Raw genomic sequence first — 16,132 nt, forward strand, 5'->3', positions numbered from 1 at the left:
ACGCTGATCATGAATGTTGAGTAACTAAAGAGAAAGTGTTCCCTCATAGGAGTTGATATGGATCGCTCTGGCTCCCAATACTAGAATTGTAACACATATTTAAATTAGGCTCTATACCTTGTTATCTTAGAAGCAAGATACATTTCGTGTAGAAAATAGTTCAATTCTAACGGTCGACGGAATGCAAACTATATTCTGCAAATACTTACCAAACTCTGTTCTACACATTCATCGCTGGATTTGATTTCAAAGCTAAGGACACCAAATATTAAAGCCAACACCACACACAGAGATCCGAGAATTGTTACCAACTTCATTTTCCTGTTTGCACTGAAAGGAAAAAGTAAAAATGATATTGATTAGCTTGGCGATATATCCAAGAAAATGTATTCATATGTAAGAAAGTTAACACACTTTATTTTCTTGTATAAAGAGAGGAAATTAACACAGAGTACCTACGTAGATGGTACGTAAACATATTTTCAGTAGTTTGTGAAATATCACAGGAAAAATAATACGGTAGAATATAATAATTCTACGTGCTTCAAGTAAATTACAAAAGTTGCACCGTAGTCATACACCGTATACCACCTAGAACTTTCATCATTTTTGAGAGTCACTGTTATGTATAACAAAAACAATAAATACGGTAAATACTACAAAATGAAGTAAGATGCCGTGAGTGTCAACAAATACTGTCAAATTACATTTTAAAATGATCACGAAATTGTATCAAATGAATAACTTCGTTATGATAAAATCTGAAATAAATTACACGTATTGTCAAATTATAGATTAAAGACATGACATTGAAATAAAACAGTGGCTCCCAACCTGGGACTGAATCCCTCTGCGAGTCTTTAAGAGCGAGCAAGGGAGATGCAAGCTATTGAGAGAAATAACCTACGTGTGTAATTATAAATAAGAAGTCGTTCACATATTATGTAACGCGGCAAAGGGACGGAGGGATTTCGGCCTTACGTTACGAAGTGTGACAAGTGGGTATGGTTGTAGTAACAGCCAAATGGCAATTGAAGAATGTGAGTATGACGAGACAAACATAATAAATTCAACACGTGATAATGAAAATGGCATTGAGGTTAGCAACGAGTTAAGTTTTTCACCAGCACAACGTAAGCGTCCGAACTAAATGTGAAACAACAGGTGTTGTATGTACTGAAATCTTCTGTATATTTAGAGTATTACCTTGTCTACGCTAATTTATATTATCGTTATTTTTAGAGTGCTGTTTATTACCGGTATCGAACACTGTTTTCATTCACTTTAGCTCTACATATTGCTATATAAGTGTTGATATAATGGTTTTCATCTTCAATAGTATTTCGTATGTTATTCATAACGGTAGTTTAAATACCGGTATTTAAGTAGTGCATAACTTTGTTTCAAAACTTTATTGAAACCCCAAATGGTAGAATTTAAAATAGCTGTCATAGCAGACACGTAACTTCCCTATCGACTCTAACCAAGTAGCTGGTAAAAGAAATCTACAATATATCTGACCATTTACTATGAAACTATAAATAGATTTAGCCTTTATGCTCATCCAGCACACGTTGCGGATCGCATACTTCACAACATAAATTCATGTATCTTCCTTACTTTTTGCGATAGAGAAATAAAACCAATGTCATTTTAAAACTAATAAGATGGCCTACAATATTATGTAAAATACGTGTATTAGTAGTCTACAGTCAGAGAGATCTTTACGTGCAAACTTCAAAACAAGTATTCGAAAATGTGAATTTTTGCAATTTACGTGAAAATATTTCAAAGGAAACTTTCGATTTAACCACAATGGTTTATTCTACAATTTTTCCAATCTGCTCTCTTCAGTTTGTCACAAAATGAACGTCTTCGCTTTATTACGGGAAAAGTTATACCCATTCAAGATTTCCCTATGAATTTTGACGGCAGCCATATTGATGACGTCATAGCTTCTAAACCCATCACAGGATTCTTAGGGATTTTTTTGCCAGAAGTACAAAATAATTAGTATTACATATCCCAGCAAGTTCCAGTTTGCTATTTTAAATGTCTGGGTTAAAGCCTAATTTGACTGGACTAAAAGTAGGTGACTAACGAAACAGCTCTCCATTCTAAGATGAATCTCTGTGGTTCGGATCGTGTTTTCCAAAAGAACACCATATATTAATCTCAATATTGCTGTGTATGTAATGCATTATTTCTTTATATACTGTATGTTTAGAGAAATAAAAATACTGAGCACGCATGAATCAGGAAATACTTGAAGGTAGTTGAAAATATAAAATAAAGAACAATTTGCTGGAACTAAATTTGTAAATGATTGCCTTCATTAATAGCCCTTCTCCAGTTCTCCTCATTCCAACATCTTTTTCTTTCTGCAGGAGAGAAGATCTTGCTTGTCACAATGAGTATATATTAAAATTGAAATTAAAACATTTGAAAAAGCTTCAACCTGCCGGAATTTGAACCTGAGTCCGTCGAATAGAAGTTCAATACGCTAACCACTTACCTACCGCGTCACTTCATCTTTCTCTAAACTATTAGCTAGTTAAATCGTTCCATGTAAGACTATACAAAATACTAATGCTTGTAAAAGAAGACGTTCCTTATGAGTGTCACAATGAGTTACTCGAGATTTCCTTCTTTAACTCAAAAGCAAGCTATATAGACCTTCGTCAATGAGGAAAATATCACGAAACGTTCTTCAAGTTGAGGCTATCTCATCGTTTTTAACTGCTCCCGATTTACATTACTACTATTCTTTCTGATCGTAACTTCTAATTTACAAAGAAGAAAAGCCGGCAGCATTTACGCCCATCCCAAGACTTTCAGTATTCGCGTGCTATCCTGTATTATTTTTTGCGCGCTACCTTAGCTAGCTGTTTGAAGTTGGTCATGTAAAATGTACAGAAAAATTTGGGCAAGAGAACAACATCTAACCAACCCCTGTGAGGCTTCTAACCCCTTGCTATACTACTACTACATTAGTAATATTACCACTATTACTACTACTACTACTTTTACTACTAATATTGCTACTTTTACTATGGATACTACATAGTAAAACTGCAAGCTTATTTTAATGAAAAAAGTGTTATGAAATTTCTTTTAAAAAATAATCGGAAAATTACGTTTTTGAGTATTATTTTCACTCTTATTTTAATAAAAAAGGTTTATGAAAATTTAAAAAACTAAAAACTTTCCTTGAGCAGGGTTTGAACCCATGAGAAAAACGATTTTCATTAGTAGCATATTGCGCTAGGACACTCGGTTACGAGGGCCCATAGCAGTTGGCCTTTACTTTCCGCTATATGCAGGTCATGAGTCTTGATGTCCTATCTGTGTCGGCCTATAAGATCAGAGGATATGTGAAGGTTGGGATTCTTCAGATGCAAGCTGGCAGACATTATTTTCGCTTTCTTTGAAGTGCATCAACACGTGTAGAAAAAGAAAGTTCTATTTTCATCTTCTGTAACTACTAGTTTATTTTTTATATTTGTGTGAGGAATTTGTGGTAGATTGGCAAATTATGAAACTCGTATAGCGGAGACACGGGTTCGAATCCCGTCGTGGCAATTATTTTTTCTTAATTAGAAGGTATTATTTACGTAACTGCTATTCTAATTCTCTTATTCCTTTATTATTACTATTATTATGATTATTATTATTATTAGTAGTAGTAGTAGTGGTAGTAGTAGTAGTAGTAGTAGTAGTATTGGAAAGTTGAGACTTGGCTACATATTATATGAAGTTTTATATTATATGAACTTTTTGATTGAATTTCAAGTCTTTTTGTTGAATAATCAACATACTCCATTGTAAGAGGTTTGGGGGAGGAAAATATCATTCTGTTGCTTTTTATTTGTTTATTTGCAAGTTACACCAAACCTGGATATTACATTTCAACTTTCTATATCTAGGGGAAGTACCCTAAAGGTTTTGATGATCATAAGAGAGTAAGTGAATAAATCTGTTAAGGGTTCGAAGCACTCTAAAGGCCAATTTCTCCTGCTTGGCCTTGCGTGTTTGTATGTCTTTTTAGTTATCAATTTAAAGTTGAATTCTCTGGACTATTCTTTCTGCATAATACTTTACTATTTTATCATGAGTGAAATCAGAAAGTTTCACCATTATTACATTGGATTCATAGAAGTGTGTAAATACTAGGGATGGGCAAAACCGGTTTCTAGAAAAACCGAAATCCGATAACCTACACTTCGTTTTTCTCCAAAACCAATTCGGTTTTTCATAGAAACTGTTTTCGGTGTTCTCCAGAAACCAGTTCGGTTTTCCTCAAAACCGGTTCTGTTTTCACGGAAACTGGTTGCGGTGAAAACTTTTGGAAAACACATAAAGCTATTTCTGTGGAAACGGAATCGGTTCCCGGAGAACAACGAAACACTATTCTGGTCAGAAATAGAACAAATTTTGGTAAAACCGGAACCGGTTTTGAAGACAAGCGAAACCGGATCCACTGAAAAACCGAACCGGTTTTAAAGAAAACCGAAACCGGTGTTTTGAAAAATTTGACAAAACAGTTTCGTTTTTTCTGAAAACCGAAAAACCGGTTTTTGTGGCCACTACCGGTACTAGTAATTACTGAGTTCACTACACATCCAGTTTTTTTTCCTTCTCCCACAACAGTGATGTCTTAGAGTAATGCATTAACCGTTAGCTTCATAACGTTCGGGTCCCGGGTTCGATTCCCGCAGAGGCCATTAAGGATATTTGTATAATTTGCAACATTGATACTTCTAATGTATATTAACATGAAAAATATTCAATTTCTCTGGGTCTCAGAGTTGAGACGACTTCCTTTACAGGTGAAATGCCAGCAACACAAAATTAAGTCATCCGTATCAACTCTGATTAATACTGCCTGGAAACGTAACATGTTTGGACAAGAATTGACGAATACAAAAGGGCTAAACACGTCCTTACTGCTGTAGTATCAGCCAAAAATGAGTTCCTAGGAATTGTTTCTAGCTGTGTACAAACTGTAAATAGTGATCGAACTTACAACTCTAGTCACAAGAATGATCCTATTTAAGATGTCACCTCACCTTTCTACCTAGAAGAAGGGCGACACAAAATTCATTGCTGTTATCAGCTAACAAATATTTATATTCCATTTCTTGCTATCATAAAATGATAATTCTATCTGTAAATGCATAAACGTAATAATATTATTTCATTCATGTGTAAACCTAAGAAACATCTGACATACTGTGTATCTTTTCTGTTCCTATAAATACAGTAGCTTCGACTATGTTACTTTTTTCTTTCCTTCTGTAATAATAATAATAATAATAATAATAATAATAATAATAATAATAATAATAATAATAATAATAATAATAATAATAATAATAATAATAAAGTAGTAACAGAATTACAATACCAACTACATAAACATTACCTTCGCATACAGAAAAATTAATAACTGCCACGACGGGATTTGAACCCAGGCAGTTGCAAGGGTGGTTTCCTGCTTTCACAATTTTTTTAAACAAATCGCCCCAACCGGGATATCGTTCGCCACTGGAACCTCATGTCCTTTCGACGTATTCCACATGCTACAGGGGCACGAGGGCAGAAATGCTGAGGACAGTTAAATCCCAACCTTGCTCTTCAGAGGAATTCGAACCCGTAGTGAACTGCGCCCCATGACCAGAAGCCGAATGTCCTAGATCACTCGGCTAGTTCCACCGGCTCAATTTACCACAAATTCCTCATATGAGTATAAGAAAATAAACTAGTAGTTACGGAACATAAACATAGAACTGTCTATTTCTACACGTGTTGATACGATTCAAAGAATCTTAAAATAATTCTTGTCGTCTTTTCTTCTTTGGAAATTAGAAGTTATGGTAAAGAAGAAATGTAATGTAAATCGGGATCATCCCTGAAACCGATGACGTAGTCTCAACTTGAAGAACGTCTCGTGATAATTTCCTCATTGAGGAACGTCTATATAGCTTGTTCATGAGTTAAACAAGGAAATCTCGAGTAAGTCATTAAGACACTCACATAAGCATTAGTATCTTGTGTTTATTCTTCCATGAAACGATTTAACTAGGTATTAGTTTGGGTGGAAGATGAAGTGGTGCGGTAGGTGCTGGTGGCAATAGTCAAGTGGTCTTGAGCGTTCGGCTTCGGATCATGAGGCGCAATCCACTGGGGGTTCGAGTGTCCTCGTGGCTAATCGCTTAACGTACATACCTTTAGCGTGGGACACCCGGATTCGATTTCCGGTGGGAGCTCATATGGTTAGAGTCTTACTTTACGATGTAGGCCCATGTCTCAATATAGTCTCACTACTGGACAGGATGCTAAACTGCAAATGAAACACGGGAAAGTTGTTTCTTAGTTAAGTTTTTATATTATGAAAGACAGTTGCGTACTATTACATGCAGTGCTAACCAAGAGACGAGAAATTTATTGTCTCGTCTCGATTCTCATCTTGAAAACTAGAGCTCCTCCGTGGCTAAGCGATTATCGTACACGCTCTTTGGTGTGGGAGGCTCGGTTCGATTCCCGGCGAGAGTTCGTGTAGTAATATACAAACACTATAATTGGGCTTATGCCTGTTGTGTTGATGGCAAATAAATAAAAATAACTATTCAAGTTCAGTAACTTGGCATTTGGAACTTTTGAGTTGCATCTCGCCTGAAATTCTGCGGATGACCCTGGGACATTTCTTGTTTACTTTGATACATTCTAGTTTTTTGTTTGTTTTTATATCTGTCTCACCTTTTCAGATTAATAGGAGTGGCCATAGACTTTCCAATGACGCTTGTGACCGCCATTTTGAACAGGCTTTTATCAATAGTCGAGACTTGTTTCATCTTCTTTCACTTAACATCAGCTTTCATATGATACTCAACTTGCGCCCCTTTCCATTTAAAAATTTTGACTTGGACCCCGTCTGGGAACATGCAAGGGACCCTAGAATATTATATTCGCTTTGAATCATTATACTTTTGAAATAATGATATATCTTTGTTTTTGTTTTTACACCTATCCCACCGTTTGAGATTCATACGACTGGCCATAGACTTTGCAATAAAGATTGTGTTGATATTTTGACCCACCGCTATTTTGCACAGGCTTATCGAAGAGAGTCGAGCCTTGATTTATCTTCTTTCATTTAACACCCATTTTTATAAGATATGCAAGTTGAACCCACTTTCCATTTAAAAATTTTGAGTTGGACCCCGTTTGGGACACTGGGACAATTTATTCTAGTTTTATATGTTCTACTTTTGAAATGATGAAACACATGTTTTTCTGTTTTCATATCAATCTCACCGTTTCAGATTTTTCGGGGTTGCAACGGACTTTATGGGCACATTTAAAGATTTTAATAAAAATGAGTAAAGTGCTTTCCCCAAGCCGGGGCCACTTGCACTAAACGCACCAACTAGACCAGAGGAACGGCTGATTGCCTCTGGAATCAGAAAATTCGACGAACTGTAGACAAACTTTTCTGTAAAAATCTCTCAAGTGGTAGGTTCTACTCTTCAAACACGTGATGTGCGAAAAATTGTTACATACTGAAATTTAACGTAGGAAGTTTTACGTACTGGGATTAGGTATCATCCGTCTTGTGCTAGAGTAGAATATTCCGCAGTATTTTGCTCTTGCAAATTTGTAGCTCAGCGTTTTACTCTTGTAAGACATCTCAGGAACTTTTCAAATGGTTGGACAGTCAGGTCTATTTGGTTCTGTTACTTTATCTTTGATTTTTTCATGCAAATATACTTTATTTTCGATAACGCTCATTCTTTTTTTTTTTTTTTTTTTTTTTTTGTATTTCTTTCGATCGCACCTAATCAAACTCGTGTCCACGTGCAAATAAAGTACACGCGTCACACTTTACCGCACATAGATACTTTTCCCTCTCTCTGACAGATGAGTAGTGTTACGTTAGTGTTATGTGTAGTGGAGATGAGAAATGGGTTGTCTCGTCTCCAAAATGAGACGAGGTGTGTACTTTGAAATTCTAGGCGAGTCTTGACAATTGAAGCTGTGACTTCCATAACCGCACAAGTCCAGCTGAAGAAATATTGAGAAACACAATGACAACTGAATATTTGTTGGAAATGTAAACCTGGAAATCAGACCTTTTTCATACTTACTGACAGTTGTTATTCAGAAAATGTAAGTATGAAAAAGGTCTGATTTCCAGGTTTACATTTCCAACGAATATTCAGTTTTTATTGTAGAGCTCCCTCGTGGCTAAGCGGTTAGCGTACGCGCCTTAGGCGTGGGAGACCCGGGTTCGATTCCCGGCGGGAACTCATGTGGTTCGGATTCCACGTTAATCAGTAGGTCCACGTCTCATATAGCCTCGCTGCTGAAAGCAACGCTAAAGTAAAATCAACTCCACTCAACTAAGTTTTTATTGTGTTTCTCAATATCTCTTCAGCTGGACTTGCGCGGTTATCGAAGTCACGGCTTCAATTCTTGTTTCATTTCCGAGATGAGACAACGGCAAAAGTTACGATACGCAAATTATTATACAATATACTCCAACAATAAATACGGTTTAAATGTTGTTATATCACACTATTCATGGTCGTCTCGTAACGTGGAAGGATTATGGTAACTTTTACGTGAAATTAAAAACCAAACCAAGGCATACATTTTATACTTTAATTTGCAAGACGATATGAGAAAGCTTTCCAGACCAGAAGAGGTTTTCAAGAAACGAGACGAGATCAAAAAGATTTATTTTGCGAGATTCAAGATGAGACGAGATTGACGAGACGGGATGTGAAAATCTTATTTCTCACTTCGTCTCGTCTCGTGGTGACACTAGAGACGAGATTGCACAGGGTCATGAACATTACTGGCGTATGTAGGTTACAGAAGAAGGAGGGGTGCTCCAAACAACTACCAGCAACACCTTACCGCTCTTTTGGTTTCATTTTGAGTTTAGCGTCCCTTTCGGTAGCGAACTACAGCGTGGACTTACAGCTTAAATTGGGATCAAAACCACATGAGCTCCTTCCGGGAATCGGACCCGAGTCTCCTACGTCAAAGATGCGTCGCTAGCCTTTTAGCCTCTTGAGAACTCATCACTAGCAAAGTGGCTAGAACGAATGACTTCGTAATACGTGGTCTCAGGTTCAATTTCTAGTAGCAAAGCATTTAATGCATTATAGTGGTTCAAATCCCACGTTAAAACGTAGATGTCGTCCTCTTTAGACTCATTGATGACGGAAACGATGTAAACATAAATAAATTATAGTAGTGATTGCTGTCATTGTGGTGCAGCTGAATGACAAAATATTTTGTGGGAAACAATGCAGACCGATCAGAACAGGAAGTTCATAGAAGCTATTTAGAAATCAATATCAAATGATCTTTACTAATGATCTACTATGGTTGCTTTAACTTGTGTTACATCTTTAAAATGGATTTCAATGCCGACTTCGCAAAAGTTCTCCACTGATTTCTGACCTTAGCCAACTGGATCCAGTTTCTACTTTGTATTCCTATTTCTGCGAGATCCATTTTAATATTGTCCTCCCATCTGCGCCTAGATCTTGCTAATGGTCGTCTTCCGATTGGATTTTCAGTTAAAACTTTCAACTCGTTCCTAATTTATTCCGTTCTGACTACATGACCTGTCCACCTAAGCCTCCTAGACTTGATGACCCTAACAATGTTGGGTAAACCATATAAATTATGTAGTTCCTCGTTATGAAGTTTCCGCCATTCCCCATTCCCGTTCCTCTTGGGTCTGAATATTTGTCTCAGGATCTTGTTCTCAAATACTTTCAGTCTATGTTCTTTCCTCAGAGTAAGCGACCATCTCTCGCAACCATACAGAACAACAGGCATGATTATCGTTTTATATATTTTAAGCTTCAAATTCCTCGACAACAAGAGAGGTTGAATTGAATAATAACACGAATTTCCTGCTTTTAGTTGACATTTAATTTCTTCGTGAATATGATTTTCGTCTGTTAATACTGATCCTAGCTACTTAAAGGTATCCACTTTGTCGAAGGTATTACTTGATATTTCAAAGCATCCATAATTTGCAGTATTACGTTCCCAACGAACTTCCATCTAGTTAATTTTCTCTGCATTTACGTATTTCTAAACGCATGTCCCTGCATGCGTTTAGTAGGACCTCTGCATTTCTTTCTATTGCTTTCCTATCATCCCCTATTAAATTTACATAATCGGTATATGCCATAACCTGGAAAATACCATTCAGCTCTAGGTCTTGGCTGCTGTCTTTTTCTTTGTAGCGTACTCCAGAATAAAGTTGAATAATAATGACGACAACACATCTTGTTTCAGGCCATTCTCGGGGGACTCATTTGAACATACCTTACTAGCTTTTTCGTTGTTGTTATTATTATTATTATTATTATTATTATTATTATTATTATTATTATTATTATTATTATTATTATTATTATTATTATTGAACATTTTAGAAGTGTTTTAGACTTTCTTTTTTTCAATTCTGCTCCCGTCTCTCTTCTGAATGGCATATTACATATATGATAATTCACAAAGGGATTCCACAGTTCAGAATAAACATAATGTGAGTGATTATTACATAGGCCTATGTTATAATTCTATAAAATTTTTGAAGCACTTACCTTCTGATTTAGCTTTCAGGAAGCTTGGATGCTGATCCCACAAACTGCGATGACAGTTGCTATAGAAATGGCTTCATTATTCTCCAATCCTAGCACTCTTTATAAAATGAGTGTGTTGAGTGTTTAAGTGTGTGGGTGACACAGGTACCGATTGCAAATACCACCCTCCTCAGTTGAAGCCCTGCGGCCACGCTCACCAACAAACCTCCTTCTACACATGGAGGTTAGCACAAAGAAAAAGAAGTAGAAAAAAGTGCAAGAGGGAGAAGAAAAAAAATCGCGATATGTAACAGACAGGTGGGGGTTTCCCATTGCTACCTGCAAGGATTCCTGCACGACATAGGCGTGAATAATGTTAAAAATAGTGTAGCCAACTATAAAGTTAAAGTTGCATCTATTCTACTGTTATATAGTTCATTCAGTGATTCATGAAACCCTTCCCAAAGAACTGGATGCCATCCTTCCTATCTAGTGAAATAGGCGGAGCTATGGGGGGACATAGGGGGCATTTCCCCCCCCCCAACTTTTTGACAAAAAAATAAAAATGTCATCTATAAATTCCTTCATTTCTCATTTGTATTTACCGTGCCCCCCAGCAGAAAAAAGGTCTGCCCCCCCAGGAGACAATTCCTAACTCCGCCTATGTCTAGTGATCATTTGCATTCTCATTAGGGAGGTTTTAGTAGCGTCTCTTGAGGGAAGTATCATCATCATCATCATCATCATAGGTATTCTGCCAGTATAGGTAGGACACTTGCCGCAACTGAGAAGCTTTTATGCTTCACGCTAACCTCTTCGTTTTCACGTACGATTTTTCTGTTTCGATATCGTCCACTAATTGTAGTCTCCTTCAACCCCTCCCCCTCTTTACTGCCACCATAACCTCTAGCACATCCCTCATGATACAATTCCTTCTTAGTCAATGTCTCAAATAGTTTTTCTTCCTCTTTTTAATATTTAAAAGTGTTCTTTTCTCACCTACCATTAACAATACCTTCTCATTCGTTTCTCGGTCGACCCAGCTAATTCTCTCCATTCTTCTCCACACCCACATTTCGAAAGCTTCCAGTCCTTTTTTTTAAATCACTTTTGCGTAATGTCCATGTTTCTGACCCATACAATACAATACTCTACACGAAGCAATTTATGAGTCTTTTTCTCAACTCTTTATTCAAGGTCTCACAAAATAGACTTTTCTTCCTCCTAAAGGCTTCTTTCGATGTTCCTATCCTTGTTTATATTCCACGTTCACACTTCATATCATCACTAATGATACTACGCAGATATCGGAAACTAGACACGTGTTCTATTTTCTCCTCTTCAACTTCTATATTTGACACCGACCCCTTCGTTCCAATCACCATGATTTTTGTCTTTCTAACATTTATTGTCATCCCATATTCTTCACAGCTCTTCCTCAAATTTCCTAACATCCTATTGATTTTCTTTTAAAATTCTGCAACAAGTGTCATATCATCTGCAAACCGTATACACCTAAACAGTCTACCCAGGGCTGGAAAACTCAGCTGGAGGCCCGAGACTAGAAAAAATATGTTGTTCCTACTGACGTCACCTAATACATTTCTGTGAAAGTGCTGTATGAAAGGGGTTAAGGGAATATGTTTCATATTTTTGGTCATATTTTATTTTATAATGATGATTGTATCTTCATGGTTCTTCCTAGATAGCCACTTGAAATTTGGAGGCCCGATGGAGATTTGGAGGAGATAGCCAGTTGATCAGAGTGGAGGCCCCTGTTTATCTGGGGGCCCGGAGCTATACCCCCCTAAGCCCCTCCCTTAATCCGGCCCTGAGTCTACCTCCTACCGAGCGAAGCAGTTGAGTAAAAATTAAAAATTTTAAGTATATGAGTAAAAATTACAAGGTTAGTAGGAATAAAATTTTACATTTTGGCGACGTGACTTTCCTCAACAGCCGACCGAGGTTTATATCCAAAGAGGATATTGTTTTTTTTATTATTATTATTAAGATATTACCCAAATTTTCTTTATTTTTGGTATTGTAAAAGCTTGTACTAAAAAACTAAATCAAATACATTTTTTTAACGTTAAACGCAACGTCCTTTGGCCTAAAGAAGATAGGTGATTAATGAAACTGAAACTCAATAATCATAAAAGACTTTGGTGGAACGAGAAAACTCACGGACCCTGTACCTCTTGCATTAGAGAAGAGTCATTGTCCTCCTCAGAGATTATGTATTTATTTAAATGTTAATATAATTCCAGATACAGCCGTAGGACCACATTTCACCAGATGGCATACATTTTGAAATATGGTAATGTATTTAGGAGTGAAGATTCTTAGCATTTATCTGGTGAACTAGACAAAAAAAAAAAAAAAAAAAACTGGAAAACTCTCAGTTAGGATGGCCAGGAGTGCAGTTCGACCTAGCATGATTGGAAAGCAAAGAATCTAATCTTTCATCCTCATCTGATATTATATTTATAATTACGTTAAGCTCTTCTGTTAAAACTTTCTATTGGTTACTTTTAAAATAGTTCTTTACAGTATCTCACGATGGTGGTTTAATACCAAACATTTTGTGATTCATTTTTAATTCAACATGAAACCAAGCATACGAAGCTAGGCGTGCTCAAATGGTGTAGGTCAGTGAGAACACCTACTCACAATCTATCTTCTGACTGAAGAAAAGGAAGGACATAAAACTCACAAATTCTTGGGAGGTCAAAACATGAGCACACAAAGGAGCAAAGTGGTCAAGTATAAAATTGCTCTCTCACAAACCAGAAGCTAGCTATTTTATCGTTCAGACTACTGATTTATTTAGGGTGGTTTAATTTAAAAGTAATTCATTTTTTTAATGTATATAATTTTCATAAGCAAGAACAGTTTGTTCTGTGCGAAACAATTTTCCTACTATCATATTTACCAGCCCCAAAGAGCACAGGGACTCAGTGGTAGATTGGATACCTCTGGTGCAAGAGGTACCTGGTTTGATCTCAGACCACGTAAGTTTATGATGGACAACAATGAATTATGGTCACAATAAGTATTGTTATGATCATGAAAAATACTATTTGTTCTCGGGGATTTTCTCGGAGTACTCTCTTTTCTTTTCAAATGCTCATTAAAGCAATTCTTAGACACTTATTGGCTTCCATGAAGCATTCCTTTCCTTTAGTCTAAGGGCACCGTGGGGTGTACCGTAGCATCTAAAGATTTCATTTCATTACAATGAAATGCTCTTTCTTTCAATTAAACTTTTTCAGTTTAACGTCCCACGCTTGTGCCCTTCAGGCTAAGGAAGACGGATGACTTAGGCAAGTAACTGATGATTAAAGAATTGATGGAATGATAAAGTAGAAGGAAATGGGAGTACCCTGAGAAAACCCGCGAACACGATGTTGTCCACCACAAACTTACTTGGCCGAGAAACGAAGCAGGGATCCCATGAATTATAAGTAAGGACTCTACCCGCTGAGCAGTACTTGGGGTCCCGGGTTCGATCCCACCCACCGCCAAGTGAACTTTGTGGTGGACAAACACCTTGTGCGTGCGTTTTCTCGGGGTTCTCCCGTTTCCTCCCACTTTCTTCATTCCACCGTTTCATTCATTACTCATCATCACCGTCTGCTTTAGCCTAACTGGCATAAGCATGGGACGTAAAACTTAAAGATTTCATTTTCATTTTCAAAGATTTCATTTTTCTACCACTGAGCGCCCTCGTCACTATGTGTCTTATAATGAGCAAAATAGAAAATGTTTTTGATATAAATATTGAAATTTGAGGAAAGAAGGTCAATATTTCCGAGGAAAACGTATTTTTGGCGATCCCTTGTACCTCTAATTGAGGACAAGTAATATTTCAAATTACTTATTTCATATGACTTTATAAGAACTTGATCGTTATGCTTTACTGACTGCCTCTCTCGTGGTTTTCCTATTATTTAAATCTTACAAAAAGGAAAAAAAACAGTACGGCCTTCGAGATCCCCTTGTAAAGAGCATAAACATAGCACTAACCTATGTAAATATGACTTGTACGAGTATAAAAACTGTAAAATTACGCCTCGAGCATATTTTTCTGGCGTGTGTGATTTATTGAGCTATAACTAGAAGTTGAAGGAAGGATTTCATTAATATAAATGGTGTAATAGCTGCCATATGAGGAGGGTGTTGAAGCTCTTTTTCTATACATTGCGAGGTCATAGAAAAAGGTGCAAGTAATTATGCATCCACAACATTCAATAGGTCAATGGACATTTTATTAACGAATTCAAATATATTGAATTCTGCTTATTGCGTTAATTTCTATTTGAGCCGATATAGCAAAAAACATTAGGAAAATGTACAGTACAGAAAAAGTGTCTCTTAGGATAAGGTCAAACAATACATCATTTCCTAACTCAGTTTCGTAAAATTAAATTGGCATTCAGGTCACTAATCTAACACTTTGCTTTCAGGAATAAAATTTTCTTTCTTACGTTTGTATGAAATATATTCGTTGTAATCGATACGTTCTTGTGTAATTAATTGTTCATGCAGCAATATGTAGATTTTGATACTCACATGTCGTAACTAAGCCTGCAAGTTCAAACTGGAATCTGTAAGACCCCAGTTGCATTTTATAGTTATTCTGTAACTTACCTTTATCGGATTGGCGGATGAAAATTAATTCAAATTCAGTTTTCGAAACCATTATTGATAATAATTTATGCATGTAACTAATTCTTTTAAATCTAGGCTATAATGTTATGAGTGCAAGGTATGTTTTCATAATGTCTTCTATGGTACAGTTGGGTTTATTTGTAATCGAGCACCAGTGAAAACCCTGTTTTGCGATCCTCTGCGCATGTCTGTTCAAGGAAGAAGTGCCTAATTATTTTCTTCCTAATTAAGACATATTGCAGTCTCATAGTTGTATTAAATGCTTTCAGAAATCGCTTAAGAACTCTGTTATCTTCTAGGCCGCAGTGTGTATGTTATTTACCAAGAAAGTGTATGTATACTGTAGAGTTAATAACACTTTGAAGACAAGAAAAATCATCCATACACTTCTGCATACGAATAAACTCTCTTAATTCAATGCGGATATCTGAAGTTATGTTTCGTAATCTTTTATTGTTTTAGCACTCAAAGCACAAAGGAAGCTCCATAAATTTTGCACAACTCACTATAATTTTTTGCATTGGGCAATTAATTTTCATGCGAACATTCTATGGTCCTTTATGTAGAAATTAAATATACAAATTTGGTTCCAATACTAACAGCTAAGTCTCAATAGACAATGAAGTAGACAGCTGCATCCACAAATGGTAGTGATAGAATTATTTTACAAGAACGAAGACGATTCCGTCAGAACTACTCAAAAAAAGATGCTTCTTGTCTGTGGGGATCAGGCTTTGGACCATAGCAGTAGCAATAAGGTTTCAAAGGTTCAGGACTCAGTCGGATTGGCTTCATCATGGTTCTGACTTTAGTCATTCCACAGGACCTCTCCGACTAATCCAAGCATT

The 16,132-nt window shown here is 36.5% G+C and overlaps 1 protein-coding gene across 1 annotated transcript in view; it reads right to left on the minus strand.

The window, feature by feature from the left end:
* Positions 1-10,980, minus strand: part of LOC145665753 (uncharacterized) — a 32,937-nt gene extending 21,957 nt beyond the window's left edge. The window contains exons 1-2 of the mRNA XM_081732884.1: positions 10,635-10,980; positions 210-330 (exon numbers count right to left, since the gene is read on the minus strand). Coding sequence (XP_081589010.1) covers positions 210-317 — 108 coding nt within the window. The 5' untranslated portion in view covers positions 318-330; positions 10,635-10,980. The remainder of the gene's footprint in view (positions 1-209; positions 331-10,634) is intronic.
* Between the last annotated feature and the right edge of the window lie 5,152 nt (positions 10,981-16,132).

Source organism: Thermobia domestica, chromosome 1 (genome assembly GCF_964235325.1).
Source record: "Thermobia domestica chromosome 1, izTheDome1.hap1.1, whole genome shotgun sequence".
NCBI classification, from domain to species: Eukaryota; Metazoa; Arthropoda; class Insecta; order Zygentoma; family Lepismatidae; genus Thermobia; species Thermobia domestica.